The sequence below is a fragment of the Lipotes vexillifer genome, unplaced genomic scaffold (assembly GCF_000442215.2).
Source record: "Lipotes vexillifer unplaced genomic scaffold, Lipotes_vexillifer_v1.1 scaffold236, whole genome shotgun sequence".
NCBI lineage: Eukaryota > Metazoa > Chordata > Mammalia > Artiodactyla > Lipotidae > Lipotes > Lipotes vexillifer.
Genome location: NW_006773295.1, coordinates 666540 through 682717, shown reverse-complemented (window position 1 = coordinate 682717; position 16178 = coordinate 666540). Strand labels below are relative to the sequence as shown.

At 47.5% G+C, this 16178-nt stretch overlaps 2 protein-coding genes across 2 annotated transcripts in view; one reads left to right on the top strand and one right to left on the bottom strand.

Annotated features, from left to right (window-relative positions):
• The first annotated feature begins 8352 nt into the window (after positions 1–8352).
• POP5 (POP5 ribonuclease P/MRP subunit) lies at positions 8353–10545 on the top strand. The gene is made up of 5 exons (XM_007448194.1): positions 8353–8403; positions 8471–8613; positions 9623–9772; positions 9947–10030; positions 10143–10545. The coding sequence occupies exons 1-5, from the start codon at positions 8384–8386 to the stop codon at positions 10256–10258; spliced, it is 513 nt and encodes a 170-aa protein (XP_007448256.1). The 5' UTR covers positions 8353–8383; the 3' UTR covers positions 10259–10545.
• Positions 10546–11764: 1219 nt separating this feature from the next.
• Positions 11765–16178, bottom strand: part of RNF10 (ring finger protein 10) — a 33098-nt gene continuing 28684 nt past the window's right edge. The window contains exons 14-17 of the mRNA XM_007448193.1: positions 16070–16167; positions 13606–13663; positions 13350–13508; positions 11765–12750 (exon numbers count right to left, since the gene is read on the bottom strand). Of these exons, the coding sequence (XP_007448255.1) occupies positions 12674–12750; positions 13350–13508; positions 13606–13663; positions 16070–16167 (392 nt within the window). The 3' untranslated portion in view covers positions 11765–12673. The remainder of the gene's footprint in view (positions 12751–13349; positions 13509–13605; positions 13664–16069; positions 16168–16178) is intronic.

Below are 16178 nucleotides of genomic sequence, written 5' to 3'. Positions count from 1 at the left end.
GCTACATGGAAGTGAACTGAGGCCCCCTAGACGATAGCCCCAATTGATGGCAGCCAACACCTACTACCAGCCTTCTGTGGGTGAGGCCACTTCAGAACCTTCCAGCCATCCCAATGCCCCAAGCCACATGAAGCAGAACTGCCCTGTCACCTGACAGAATCATGAAAACTAATAAGTTGTTGTTTTAAGCCGAAAAGTTTGGGGGTGATTTATTACACAGCAATAGGTAACCAATTCTACCTCTAAAACCTTCACAAAGCCACCCATTTCTCTCCATCCCCCCCCCCAGCACCCTAGTCCAACGCTCTCTTTTCCCCCCCAGGCAGCACCCTCTTCATCAAACTTCCCACCTTCAGTCCAACCTCCTGAGGTCCATCCTCCCTTGAAACCAGAGGGAAACTTCTAGCCCCCGATCTCATTCTCTCAGCCCTCCAGATGGTATCCAAGCCCCTTAGCGTGGACAGCAAGTCCCTGAATGACTGTCCCCATCCACCTCTACAGCCCCAGTGCCCCTCACCCATACCTCTAGCCCCTGCTCCTCAGAGTTCCCAGAATTCAGCACTTCCTCTCCTAGCACAAGCCATCCCTCTATATAGAACCCTCTTTCCTACATCTCTTTCTTCTCCTGGCTAACCATTTTTCTCCTTTCGGGCCTCAGTTCAGACATCACCGCCTCCAGGAAGCCTTCCCTGACTTCCAGGCTGAGTTAGGTACCTCCTCCTGGCAACCACTTGCTCCTGTTCTTACACCCTCATCACAGCAGCTGCCCTGTGTTGCTCTTGTTATTTGGGCAACCTCTTTCTCTCACCACACCCTGAGCAATTTCAGGGAAGAGATGAAGTCTTCCTTGTGTTTTCAGAGCCTAGCACAGGCCTGGCATATACTGGGTACTCAGAGAAACCCAGGGGAACAGAGGTGGGAATTCGGTAGTGGGGGCTGAGGACCAGCTCACATCTCACATGGGACTGCTGTGTGAGTGAGACTCAGCTGTGGACTTCCCCTGCCTCTGCACTGAAAAGGTTCTGGCTACTAGGAGGGGCTTGGAGAAGAAAGAAATCAGGGAGGTAGAGTACAGCCCTCCTCCATGCACTCAACACCTCCTACCTGGGACATCCCTGGCGGTCCAGTGCATGCCATGAGGAACGGTGAAAAAAAAAAAAAACAAAACCTGCTACCCAACCTCTGGACTGCACCAACTGAACGACTTTGTCCGTCTCCCCGGTAAAGAGACAGTGTCATGCAGTGGTTTGCATGAGCACTACAGGCAGGCAGCCTAGGTTTCAAATTCTGGCTCTGCAGCCTCCTGGCAGTGTGACCTTGGAGGAGTGACTTCACCTCTCTGAGCCTCACTCCCTTCAGGCCTAAAACAGGGCAAGATTATGTCTCCTCATAGGTTGTCATGAGGAATAAATGGGATGCTGTAGGTAAAAATGCTTTGCATAGTAGCTGGCACATGGCAGATTCCCTGAAATATCAACTAATCTCTTCTTGCCACTGCGTGAGCTGCACCAATCTAGGCCTAGCACTGTGCCTGGCACACGGGAGGTATTCAGCCAATGCCTTAAGGATGAACGAGTGAGGAATCTGATAAGAAAACACTAACAATCATAGTAGCCACAAGTATTGATTCATTCAATCTTCACAACCACTAAAGAAGCTGGGAACTATTATTGTGCCCATTTTATAGGTAATGGAATTGAGGCCCACGAGTATGTATACAGATCATGTAAGTAGTAGTGGCTGGATTTGAACCCCTATATTCTGAGTCCTTTAATCCTTTAACCACCACCCTATAAAGCCTCTCAAAGCCCCAGGGCCTGCCTCTCCCGTCAGCTTGGCTTCTAACCAGCTTTATAATCTCGAGCATGTGAACCTCTCTCCGGGCCTCAGTTTCCCCACCTGCCAAGAGAGGATTGTGGGGGCCAGTGTTGAAGGGCACTTCCTATTGGTCTAAGAGTCCAGGTCCTGGCCAGGATCTAGCCAGTGCTGGTGACCTGCTGACCACCCAGCCCAGGTGGGGCAACACTTGGCATGGGCTGGATTGTCACAGGTGGGTCACTGCATACCGACAGCTGCACGATCCACCTGCCCCACACTGGGGGGAGTCTGGCCTCTGCCTATTCCCGGTCCCCCAGGGCTCCTGAGGGAAGCTGAGGCGGCCACCCCCAGATGTCTATTCCTGTCCCTGGCCTAGTGCCGTGCTGGGGAAGCAACAGCTATTTTGAGACCCTTCTCCCTCCAAACATGAGTGGTGGGAAGGCGCTGGGAACATCCCGAACTGGGAGGCCGCCCGTCGCAGCTTCACCCTGGATCTGGGCCACACCAGCCCTGCAGCTCTGCCCCTTTTTCCAGCTCTGGTGATGTGATCAATTCTGATCACAGCAACCACAGTGGGATAACCCAGGAGAACAGATCCCGAAGGACTTCTGCTGGAGGCTGGGGCACAGGGCAGGCTGGGCCTTTCCCTTCGCGGAGCGGCCTGGAGCAGCCACAGCTGAACCCACCAGCTGGGAGATAGAACTGCTCTGAACTTGAAATTGGGGAAGACAGCATTCAGGACAATGTATAAAAATACTCAACATTTCTTGAGCGTTCACAATGAGACAGGCCCTGTTCTAAGCACTTGACATGGAGGTAATGTTCTAAGCACTTGACGTGGAGGTAAGTCATTTAATTCTCACAGAGAGGAAACTGAGGTTCAGAGAGGGGAAGTGACTGGCCCAAAGTCACACAGCTGGTGAGTGGCTGAGTCAGGACTTGAACCCAGGTAAGCTGGCTCTGGAGTCCATGCTTTTAACTGCTTTTCTCCCCTCTGGACCTTCCAAGCCCAGGAGGCTAATATAAATTAGGGGAGTGAGCACTGGGTTGAGGGTCAGTACCCCTTTGCCATTCCCAGGCATGTTACTCAGCAAGACCACCTCAGTGAGCTCAGCTTCCTTACCTTCAAAATGGGGGTCATGATAGAACCCACGGCCAGAGTTGAGGTAAGGATTAGTAATAACATACTGTAGTGACTGGGGCTCAGTAACTCCTCTAAATTATGAAACTAATGTATGCACATGGTAAAATAATATAGTATAAAAGGGGACACAGTAAAAAGTGAGGTTCCCCTCCTACGTCACACCTGAAATTCTTCTCCCCACAGTTAACCACCATCAAAGCTTTTGTGTCACCTTCTGGAAATTTTCCATGCACATAAAGAAAGAGAAGTTGAATAGGATAGTGGTTAAGGACAAGAACTGCCTGGTCCAAACCCTGGCCCTGCTGCTTACCAGCTATGTGAAGCTTCGGCAAGTTACATGTCATATGGGGTTAATAAAACTAAGTCCCTGTTTTATAGGGTAGTTGTGAGGATTAAATGAGTCAATCTATGTAAAGCATTTAACAAATTCTCTGGCACATGGTCATCTAATAAATATACACATACAGTGGATCCTTTCTGGCGGACATTGAGGTAGCCTTTTGCTATCACAAACAATGCTGCAAGACATGTCCTAGTCTACCTGTCATTGGGCACAAGTGCAAGAATCTCTGTGGGATAAATTCCTGGTGGAGAAATTGCTGGGTCAAACAGTAGTGCCCTTGTAATTTCAATTAAGTTGGGGATAAGTGAATCCTCACAGCAGGCAGGGCAGAGGGAAAGAAGTCCACAAAGCAGGGAGAATGAGGGAAGAAGCAGGATGGTTCTGTCTCTGAGGTCCAGGGAGGGCCGTGCCTGCCCCGGCAACCCGGTGGATACAGCAGTTCCCCAGGCCCCTGGCCAGGCAGATGGAGGGTTTAATTTTATCCAGATTGTCCCCATAAAGGTTTTATAGGGAATTGGCTGATTGGATTAGAGGAGCAGGAGCCCCTAATGAGCAGCGGCTGCTTAACAAAATGCTGAAGCTGAACAATTTTCCTTTGCCACCATCCACCACGGCAGCATCCAGGCTCTGATCGGGACCCCCTGGCTGCCAAAGACACTTCAGAATGTATATGCCTTCTTTGAACATTCTTCTACGTCCCAGACATCCCAGAAGAGGTAGAGAGCAATGGGTCAAGAGCACAGGTTTGGGGGTAAGACAAAAGGTCTCTGTCTTGGGCTTCCCTGGTGGCGCAGTGGTTGAGAGTCCGCCTGCCGATGCAGGGGATACGGGTTCGTGCCCCGGTCTGGGAGGATCCCACATGCCGTGGAGCGGCTGGGCCCGTGAGCCATGGCCGCTGAGCCTGCTCGTCCGGAGCCTGTGCTCCACAGTGGGAGAGGCCACAATAGTGAGAGGCCCACATACCGCAAAAAAAAAAAAAAAAAAAAAAAAAAAAAAGGTCTCTGTCTGCTGAAATTACTGTGAGACCTTGGACAAGTCACTCCCCTCCCTGAGCCTCAGAGCCTACATTCATGGGGTTGTCATGAGGACTAAAGGAAGTCAAGCGCATGAAGTGTTAAGTACAGTGTCTGTCTGGAACAGAGAGCCTAATAGATGGTAGCTGGCGATGGGGTGAGGGGGAGGGATAAATTGGGAGATTGGGGTTGACATATACACAGTACTACATATAAAATAGATAACTAATATAGCACAAGGAACAATTCTCAATACTCTGTGATAACCTATATGGGGAAATAATTTTTAAAAGGGTGGATATATGTATATGTATAACTGCCTCACTTTGCTGTACAGCAGAAACTAAACACCACATTTTAAATCAACTATATTCCAATAAAATTTGTTTTAAAAAAATTGGTAGCCCAGAATGTAAGGATGAAGAATAAAGCCAGCTACTCTGGATCCCACCGCAGAAGGCCCTGAGAACAAGGTACATAGTTAAGCTTCCCACCTTCATGTTATGGGAGCATTTTAGCAGTTGCCTCAACTACCTCCTAGGGAATGTGCCAGGTTTCCCAGTCCAAGAAATGGGTTGTGTGATTTACGTTTCCAAGTAAGCTTTAAAGGACTTACTGGAGCTGATACTCGGCTTTGTGTCTGATCCAAAAGGGCAAATTGACAGTGAGAACCTTCAGATGGGAAGGAGGGGAAGAGCTCAAAGGAAGCTACACACACACACACACACACACACACACACACCCATTCCTCCTTTTATCTGATCTGAGACCCACTCTTCTGAAAAGTCCCAGGAGTCACTACAGCAAGTACCCCATTGATCTAGGCAGTAGCCGGTTAAGAGCACAGGCTCAGGGGCAGGGAGGTAAGGATTAGACTATTCCAGCGTGAGTTTTCGCGCCTGTGAGTTCACTTCTCCGAGCCACAGGCCCCTTCCTCACCTGTAAAAGTGGGATGATAATGGTTCCAAAGGCTGACGGACGCGCATTCTGGGGTCAGGCACTGCCGGGTCGCACACCCGCCGCCGCCAAGCGGATCTCCTGGCCGGGGAGGCAGCCGCTGTCCACACCCCAGCGGGCAGATTCCCCCGCGGCCTCCCGCGCCAGCGCGCCGGGGACCCGGGGTGATTGCAAACAGCCACCGGCCTCATTAGGAGACGTGTAATTAGCGGCTGACGCAGCCGGAGCAGACACCGGCTAATTACCGCGGGGAGCGGGCTGAGCCGGCGGCGCCGCCCCTCCCGGCCGCCCGGGACCCTCGTGGGGTTTCCAGGCAGGCCGCCCGGCCGGGTCGGAGGAGCGGAGGCCCAGGACCGCCCCGCTGTGCTTCCCCTGGGGCTATGCCTGCGGGTAGCGGTAAATCATTCGCTCAAATCTGCGTTTACTGTGCACTCACTGTGCCAAGCGTTTGTCCACGATATCTGGTTTAAATTTCATATGCACCCATGAGGGAGGAACCATTATTATCCTGTTGCACAGATGAGGAAACTGAGATCTTGGAGACGCGAATTAACCGCCTCACAGCACTTGGCTGGTATACGACGGAGAGGAGATTCTAATTTACGTCTGTAGTCTCTCCAATTTATACGAAGTGGACAGCGAAACCGTGCACCGGAGGACATCAGCGGTGTAGACCGGAGCAAGGACCACGGAGTCGAATGGCCTGGGGTTCGAATTCTGATCCTGCTCCTTATTGGATGTGTGACTTTTCTCAAAGCCCCAACGGCATCTATGAAATTGGCGCGGTGTTTGGATTAAGTGAATTTAAGGCTGGGAAGTGTTAGGGGAGTTACTTTAGGGACGGGAGGGAGGGGGGAAGCTCAGAAGCTGAGACTTTCTCCACGCACTACGAGCCTCTGACGCCCCCTGCTGACCAAAGGAGGACGCTGGCGGGAGCAGTTTTTGGATAAAGAGGTGGTTCTTGCTCGGGTGAGGGGCAAAGAGCCCTGGTCCCTCAGCAGGACCACTGCTCTCCCTCTTCCCCTTACTTCCTTAGCATCCCTATTTAAAGGTGATTTAGAGTGAGAGATGGAAAAATTGAGAACTCATTCCAGATCTTGCAAACAATCGGTTGTGAAACCCGACTCCCTTCAGGGACCTCACAGAGCCCGCCAAGTCCATGACAGGTCTACAAATAATCAGGGATGGATATAAAGAGCTTGTTACAAGGCTGGGCATCAAAGTGCTGGGTATAACAAGAAAATCTGGAACTAATTTAAACGTCCATCGTGGGAATATTGACCAGTTTAGCAGATGAAAAGTAACCTTGAAGAACAGTTGACATGAAAATATAGTCAAATGACAAGAATGAATCGTACAGACAATATGTTGAGAGAAAGGAGCCAGACGCGCACACACAAACATGCTGTTGGAGATTTATATTTATATAAAGTTCAAGGACAGGCAAAGCTAATCTATCATGATAGAAGTCAGAATAGAAGCCATTTCTGGGAAGGTTTATGGCTGGGAGAGGGCACAGGAACCTTCCTGGGTGCTGGAAATGCTCTCTTAATGTGGGCAATGGTTGCAAAAGTCTATACGTATGTAAAAATTCAATGAGTTGTACACTTAATATGCGCTTTATGTATGTTAAGCCACACTAAGACAATTTAAAAGATATTCAAGGGGAAAAAAAGAAGAGTACTAAACAGTATGATCCTATATATATATATATATATATATATATATATTTTGTCTGCTTTGGGTCTTGTTGCTGCGCGCGGGCTTTCTCCAGTTGCGGCGAGCAGGGGGCTACTCTTCCTTGCGGTGCACAGGCTTCTCATTGTGGTGGCTTCTCTTGTTGTGGAGCACGGGCTCTAGGCACGCGGGCTTCAGTAGTTGTGGCACGCAGACTCAGTAGTTGTGGCACACAGTCTCAGTAGTTGTGGCACACGGGCTTAGTTGCTCCACGGCATGTGGGATCTTCCCGGACCAGGGCTCGAACCCGTGTACCCTGCATTGGCAGGCGGATTCTTAACCACTACGCCACCAGGGAAGTCCAGTATGATCCTATTCTCAAAAAGAAAATAAAAGGAAAAATATAATTTAACCTACGGCACAAGTTCTCATCTCATACTTTTTTTTTGTCTCAGGACCCCTTTTCACTCATTAAATTATTGAGGATCCCAAAGAGCTTTTGTTTTGTGGGATATATTGATACTTACCATGTCTGTTAAAACTGAGAAATGTTTAAAACACAATACACAATTCTCTTAGCCATCAGAGCAATAATGTCAGCACTGTTATGTGGCCTCCGGAAAACTTCACTGTCCACTCTGAGACAGTGAAACAAGTAACATCTTAGTATATGAAAGTAATTTGATCTTGGGGACTCCCTGAAAGAGTCTCAGAAAGCCCAGTGCTTCCTGGACCTCATTGGAGAACTGCTGGCACGGGGGGAAAATGAAGGAAGAAAACCCACTACATTATAAATTATTCTCTCTCGGTGCTGTGATTATAATTTATTTGTTTCTTTGTGCATTTCTGTTCCACACAGAAAATACAGACCACGGATAGTTTTTGCAGAAAAAAAAACAAGACAATACACCCGACTCCATAAGGTTATTGAAAGGCCTAAGCAGTAATAACATATTTGGCTGTATGGGGAAATTAAACCGAGCTCTAATCTGAAAATAAGGGTCTGATTTCCCCTTTGTCAATCCCTGGCCTGTGAGTGCAAAGTCTTGCCTTCAAAAGTTCCACCGTCCATCTTGGGGAGAAAATAAAAGTGCACACACGGCTGTGTTGCAAGCTAACAGAAGGTAAACGTCCCGGAGGTTCCAAATGCCGCGGCTGCGTCCTACACAGCGGTGGAAACTCCAGCGTGGGGCGTAACCACCCATCACAACACAAGGTCCAGCTCCCAAACAACTCAATCAGCGAAGAGCTGAGCAGGCCGCCTGCGCTCCTCAGAGGGAGGCGGAGCTCGAAGGAGACCGACACGAGGCTCCGCCTACATTCTAGCTCCGCCTCTCCCTCTGAGTGGCTGCCAGGGCAACTTCCCATTGGCCGCCGACCAGAAAGCAGACATCCGGTTTGCGGGTCCGGCTGCTGGAGGCGGAAGCCGCAATGGTGCGGTTCAAGCACAGGTAAGCAGACCCTTGCCCTGTCCCCGGCGGCCTGGCCCCGCGCTCACCTCCCTATCTCCCGCCTTAGGTACCTGCTCTGTGAAGTGGTGTCTGACGACCCCCGCTGCCGCCTGAGTCTGGAGGACCGAGTGCTGGGCGGCCTGGTACGGGACACGATTGCCCGCGTGCACGGGACTTTCGGCGCGGCCGCTTGCTCCATCGGCTTCGCGGGTGCGAGGGTGCTGGGGAACCGGGGGCTGGCGGGACGTGGAGGGGGCGGTGGCCAGAGGAGGGAGAAAGAAGGGGTACAAGAGACCCCAGCAACTGCCAAGCCCTGTGCACCGCCCTATGTAAGATATAATCCTTTGGGACTTTGCTGGAGGTCTAGTGGTTAAGCCTCCTCGCTTCCAATGCAGGGGGCGCGAGTTCGATCCCAGGAGGGGGAATTAAGATCCCACATGAGGGGGGTGGGGGTGGGGCAAAAGAAAAAAAAAGATATCGTCCTTTTTAGGAACCTCGGATCCGAGCCCAAGGTCTGCGTGAGTCCAGAGTTAGGCGGAGAGCTAAGAGCAGTAGGCAGTGAGACTTTGGGCAAGAACCCCCTGTACCTATTTGACATATGTATTGAGTTTAACAGGATGGTGAAAATTAAATGAGGGAAGCCGTGTATGGTTCTAAGTTACTAAAAACATTGTCAAAATTAACCCTGAAAAGGGCCTGTGAAGTACAGAATGTGTGTAGGTAAATGTAGAAGGCCCTTTCAACAGGCACACTATGTAAACTCATTCTCTTACCATCTACTCAAAATTGAATCCAGTATAAGGAATGCACGTAGGCACAACTCTCCTACATCAGGTGAGACCCAGTTGGCTGTTACAAGAACCTGCATAGCCCAGTTGCAGAGCAACTTGCTTTTCAGCCAAGGGTTTTCTGAGGAAGATGGATCTCTATGCTCCCCACCCATTCATTAACTAGTCAGTCGATTAGAAGACCGTTTTAAATTCTGAATTCACCAATTCTGAGAGGTGTGCGAGGCACTGGATGTTGTTTCTCTCCCTTCTGTAAATGAAGGTCCGTCCTAATTTTTTTTTCTTCAGAAATCAGTTTTTGCTTACTGATGCATCCCAGCTGCCACTGCCTGAAGGATCTCTAGCGCATAGGCTCTCAATTACCCCAAGATATTTAACCCATTCCCGAGAATCCAAAGTTTCCCCAAATGATTTTTTTTTCCCTGCTGTAGTGCGATACCTCAATGCCTATACCGGAATAGTGCTACTTCGATGCAGGAAGGAATTCTACCGGCTTGTGTGGTCAGCTCTTCCCTTTATCACATACTTGGAGAACAAAGGACACCATTACCCGTGTTTTCTCAACACCTTACACGTGGGAGGTATGGGTGCATGTGATATGTCTCATTTCCAATAGGTAACAAGTTCAGTCTTCAGTGGTGGGTGGGTCTTCCTGCTCTCCTGCCAAGAGCAAGATACTGTTTCCTAGCTCTGCAAGACTCTTGAGGCAAACACTTTTCACAAGCTGTTGACCGCAAAGCTCTTTCATGTGCCAGGTACAATCAGAACATGTCAGAAGTTCCTGATTCAGTACAACAGGAGACAGCTGTTGATTCTGCTGCAGAACTGCACTGATGAAGGTAAGGCACGCTAGCCCTGTGCCCACTGAGCAAGTGACTGGCCTCCTCCTCCAGCTGAATGAAAGGCCACCCCCAAAGACATCTTTAATCACCCGTACTGTACTTTCTTCAGGAGAACGAGAGGCTATCCAGAAGTCTGTCACAAGAAGCTGTTTACTAGAGGAGTCGTCGGCTGGGGAGGAGCTTTCAGACAGTGGTGGTGAGGAGGCTGCTGAGGCAATGGAGTGAACCTCTGCAAGACTGCCCTGTGCCCCAGCCTCAGGGCCCACTTGTTGGGACAGGACATTCTGGGAGGCAGCAGCATCTTCTGTACTTCTCAAACAGGATGACTGATGACCAGAGGCCAAGTGACCAGCTCAAAATGGACTTATTTGCTTAAAACTAATCGAAGTCACCTTTACCCAGCATTGCCTGGTTAAGTGGTTCTGGAGGTTGTGAAGCCCCTGGAGTTATAGACATCTTTGTATCTAACTGCCTGGCTGAGAGCAGGTTTAATAAATGTATTTGGCTTCTGTAGTATTTAGTGCGCATGTGAAGTTCACGCTTGGCCTAGTCTCTTTCACCCCTCCACCCTCGGCATCGGCCGGAAAACTGGCTCCCCATGTGGTACTAGATGCACAGCCTCCCACTTGAAACCTTGTACCCCTGCCCCTAGGATGGGCCCTAAGTAATCCAGGTCATTCATAGTAGTAGTTTTAGTGAGACACAGCAACTATACTGGCACAGATCTATAGCTGGTCTCAGTACTGACCCACAGGACCTTAAGAATTCCAGATTCCTTGCCAATACTTAACCAGGTAACCTGACAAAAAAATACAGTTCTTGCAGTTTTGAGTGGGGAAAAAACCTTGGTCTTACCTGACCTCATTATTACAAAGTCAAGTAGCAGCTGCCAATTTCTGGTAGTTTTCCGCAGTTCCACCCTTCCCCGTTGCCTTTTACCTGCCTGGTACCTGAAGGCAGGTGAGACAGTGCACTCACAGGAATTAGGAGGGACAAGAGACTATGACCAGTTTTGATCTGCTACCTATGAAAGACATTTCTAGGACCTATTTTCTCCTTAATGAAATGGACATCACTCAAAGTCCCTTAAATATTTAACAAAGATTTGTGATTTTTTGCTTCACATGCCCTTTCCTCCACCCAGAAAAGTTCCTGACCCAGGATCTCTTCCTTTTAAGAATGGGAGGTTAGAGTTAAACCCAGCTCAAGAACCCTTTAGGCCTGACACTAGAAAAGACATTACTCGAATTGCTCAAGCTCATAGTAGCTATTAATCTATTAAGAAGTATAGGTCTTCCCTGGTGGCGCAGTGGTTGAGAGTCCGCCTGCCTATGCAGGGGACACGGGTTCGTGCCCCGGTCTGGGAAGATCCCACATGCCGCGGAGTGGCTGGGCCCGTGAGCCATGGCCGCTGAGCCTGCGCTCCACAACGGGAGAGGCCACAACAGTGAGAGGCCCATGTACCACAAAAAAAAAAAAAAAAAAAAAAAAGTATATGTCAGCTACTTCCCTGGTGGTGCAAGGGGTAAGCCTCAGCGCTCCCAATGCAGCAGGCCCAGGTTCAATCCCTGGTCAGGGAACTAGATCCCACATGCATGCTGCAACTAAGAGTTCACATGCCACAACTAAGGAGCCCGCCAGCCACAACTAAGACCCAGTGCAACCAAATAAATACTAAAAGAAATAATAAAAAAAAACTGACCTGAAATCATCTTAAAGAAACCAGAATGCTCACAATGCTTGTGCAGGTGATTTATTCCAACTATTTGCCTTCATAGTCTATTACACCTAGAGGTTACTTTATTAAGCAGCAAAATAGTTCACATCAGTCAACTTCAGCTGAAACCAAGGCATAAGACTGCTCTAGGCAACAGGGAGGCAGTGGGCAAGCCCACCGCATTTAAACCTGTCCTGCTCTTCCTCCGGGTGTGCCAGGCTCCTCTCTTCCTGTAACTCAGGCCACTGTCACTTGAAACAAGCTTGATCCAAAGGTTGCCAAGTCCCCAGGCTTCCTTCGTCCATGACAGTTACAGCTTTCCTTGCCAAACAGAAGCCACGTTCAAGAGGCAAAACCCTCCATCACACATGCCAGTGCAACCTGGGTCTGACACCACAGTGTGGTTATTTGTCAGAAGAAAAACTGCAATTTAAGCTGGGTGTCCTAAATCCATATTATTCCCATCCCTCTGTTTCTTAAAGATAACAAGAGGAGAACTGAACAGATAGAAAAGATTCAACTATTAGGTGTGCTGAAAGCATGGTGCCCTGACACAAGATGTCACAGCAGAGCAATGCTATAACACTAACACTTAACACTGGTTTGGGCTATTCCAAGGGACTCAAACTTAGTTCGGGTTGAGAAAAACTAACTACACATGGGTCAAAAAGACTAACCTGGCAACAAACTAAAAACCATGGCAGGAAGAGATCTCTTGTGAGTGTCAATACTTTATTTTGGTGTGAAGACAGGAAGCTGGAAAATACACTGTATTTAAAATTTTCTTGGTTCCCCCTCACATTGTGGAAACCCCCTCCCCGCAGAGCTAATCTGTTCAAACTCAAATACTTAAAAATTACAGCAGCAAAACAAAAGCGCAGAAAAAAGAAAACCAGATGGAGAAGGTAGCCAGGCCAGTAGTGTCACTTGGTGTGGATGACTGAGGTGCTGAACAGGAGCTTTTGTTTCTGTTTTTTTCTTTTCTTTCCTCCTTTCTCTTCTAAACAGAAAACAGAAACAGCTTAGCTTAGAATGCCATCGCCTTGCCCCCGGCCAGTTTTCATTAATGATAGTCGCAGGCAGCTAGGAGTGCAGGCTCTGGAATTAGACCTCCTGGATTCAAATACCAGTCCTTGCACACTCTGGTGTTTGTCTTCAGGTACATCACTTACGTCCCCAGCCCAGTTCCTCGTCTGTAATGTGAGTTATACCCATTTAATATGGTATTGGGAGAATAAAATTAGCACAACGCCAGGCACACAGGAAGCACGCATAAATGCCAGTGTTGTTCTTATCTAGTTCATGAACACCACAGAGCGGGGGTGTGCTTCAAGCCTGAACCTCTCCATCTATTAGCCACCCTCCACCACTGTGTCTTATAAAGTTAAAAAAAAAGGTCCTCAGAATTTCACACCAAGGCCTCAAAAGAACTAATCTGGGGTGCAAAAAGGTGCTAACGTACCAAATGGGATGTTAGTTGACACTAGAATGTGAGCCCTGAGGCTCAGAGGGAAAAATGCAACTGATTAGTGATGTCTGCCACTGGATCCAGGAGGGAATGACAGCCCTGAGCTGAGCACCCCACTCCTGTGCCTTTACCAGAGAGGGGATCTGAAGTAGCTGGTGTGTCCAGTTTCATGAAGGCTGCTTCAATAGCTTGGCTGAAGGAATTCTGGAAACTGGGCACAGGAACACGGTCTGAGTTATCACTCTCCCCATCGCTGTCCACAGGGGCAGGAGGACCTAAGCTGTTTTCACCTAAAAAACACCAGTGTTAAAATTGTAGAAACAACACTAGAGCCTTTTACCTTCGGAAAGGGGCCAAATTTCCCCTTTACCAGAGGGCTGTTCTCACCTTTCTTTGGAGCAGTTTTGGGCCACACATCTGCTTTTGCTTTTCCAATTCTCAGCATCTGCCAAAGTGGGAAAGGGGAGGAAAGAATTTAAGTAACTGATGCCATTTCTTCTCCAGACTCCTACCCTGACACCGACTGGTATGAGAGACAAAGAACCAACTACCCCTCTTGGAAAAAGATTTTCTAGATACTTCTCTCCTTAACACTGTTTTGGTCATGTCCTCTATATCCTGACCAATGGAACTGGCAATGAAACTCACAAGGTGGGAAACCAGTTGTTCCTTAGGAAACAGGTAAAGCATATTGCAAAGAAGGCACAAGAGATTCATACTCAGATTCTGAAGCTGGGAACCCTGACTCTGTGTCACTGCCTGCTTCTGACAAATTTTCCTACTCTTCTGGAGACTCCTAAATACATCAACCTCTTAGAATAAGGAGTGTACAGGACCTTCCAATTTTAAAACAAACCACCTGGCTATCAAACCTCAGTTACTTAAGGCCACAAAAATCAATTTAACTTTATCTCGAAACTGCTCCCACAGCCCTCGTTACCTTGTGGTCTTTGCTTTTCCAATAGTTCCTTAACTATTAACCTTTAGGTCCAGCCATAAACCATATTCCTGCAAGTACAGTAAAATCAGAACAACAATTCCTCTTGCCCCTGAGTAAGGAAATTTTTCATCACACTTGGCCAAGACCAGCTTTGTAAGTGCTGAGGGCCACTATGCATCCCAGCTGCCACACATACCATGCCACTCAAAGCAGGGTGAATTTTACCAAGAGACAACCCCAAGAAGATACAAGTAGGAATGCCTGTCCTAAATGTTTACCAAACTGGGGCTTGCATATTGTGCAAGATGAGTTCAACTGGCAGATGTTGATTTCACTGATCAACTTCATCATGTACCACACTTTGATGATCTGCTCCCTTGGTCCCTGGGAGTTTGGGGTCCAATAGTATGACATCTGAATCATCTTACTCTTCCAAGGTCATTAAAATATATCACCTATATTTTAATCTTGACAAAAATGTTTAAATGTTTAACCTGAGTCCACTCATGAAGAAAAAATCAGAAAAATCTCAACTATAGGATAATCTATAGAACAACTGGTCTGGATGCTTCAAAAATATCCATGTCACAGGTAAAAAACAAAAAAACAGAAGCCAGAGGAACCGTTATGGATCAAAGGACACTAAAGAGACTTGAAAAACTAAATGCAATGAATAGTCTTTGATTAAATCTGACTGAAAACAATACAGGACACTGAAACAAATGGGAAAATAAAAATATGTGCCATCTTAGATAGTATTAAATCAGCTGTCTTTGATGTGATAATGGTAATTGTAGTTATACAGGAGAATGTCAATTTGGGGGCATGTATCTCCCAAGTATTTAGTTGTCAAGTGTCATTCATGAGGTCTGTAACTTACAACTTACAACAACTATGTTGAAAACATAGCAAAAAAAAGAAGAGAGAAAAGCAAGCAAATAGAGCAAAATAGTAACAACTGGTAAATCTGGGTGAAAGGCATGAATGTTCATTATACTATTCTTTCAACTCTTTAAGTTTGAAGTTTTTCAAACTATAAAATTGAAAAAAGCAATGGCAGTAAAACCTAGCTAAAAAAACAACTTAGGCATTGACCTAACTCCTAGGAGCCACTTGCTTATAACCTCTGAAACCTAGCAGTTCATTCTCAGGATTGCTCTCAATTATTTCATCCTCCTTGACTTCAGAAACTCTCCTCACCAAAGTTCAATTCCTGCTTATTCCTCAGCACAAACTGCCATTTGTAAGTGAGAAATATCCATATCAACTAACTGCTCTAAAGAACTGTTAAGCTAATGATTCCAAACTAGCCCCAAAGAAGTGAATACTAACCTCCTACAAGGCTGCTTGTCAAGCTGTCTGTCCATCTTCCTCAGTTATCTGAATACAGGAATGCTGAGTGTTTTGCTTGTTTTAAAGATTAATACTGACCTGACATCAAATCTCACTAGCCTAGTGTTGCCTCCAACCCAACTCCTCAAGAAAGCTGATTTGGCTACTTACAGGATAATCAAGACAACTTTCCCTTTCCCAAAGTGACGAAGAATGGTTTATTATATGTAACAGATACCACTGAATCAGAGGTCCTAGAGCCAGGGACCAGTTAAAATTGACTGACATATCCCCAGCCCCTAGAACAGTGCTCAGTACAAAAGTATCTATTGACTTGTTAAATAATTAAAACTCCTGATTCTTCCTCAACTACTCTTAGCCACTTTCCTTGGTAAGTCTATGGTAATATCTGAGACTAACTCCATGACCTTCCGTCTTTAAAAAGCCTTCCATGGTTATTAGAGTCAGTGCAACATTAGCCTGTAAGTCTCCCATCTCCAACAGAGGGATTTCCAGAAAGAACAAGCATCAGAGTTCATGTTAAATACCCTTGGGCTGCTTCATAAGCAACGGGTTTACCTGGGCAAAGGAAGGGAAGGGAGAGTCTTCTTCCAGACTCCCAACGCAGAATGAACTGCCCTGACTGGCAGTGGGTGACAGAGGGGTCAGCAGGAAGTCTGAAAGGGAA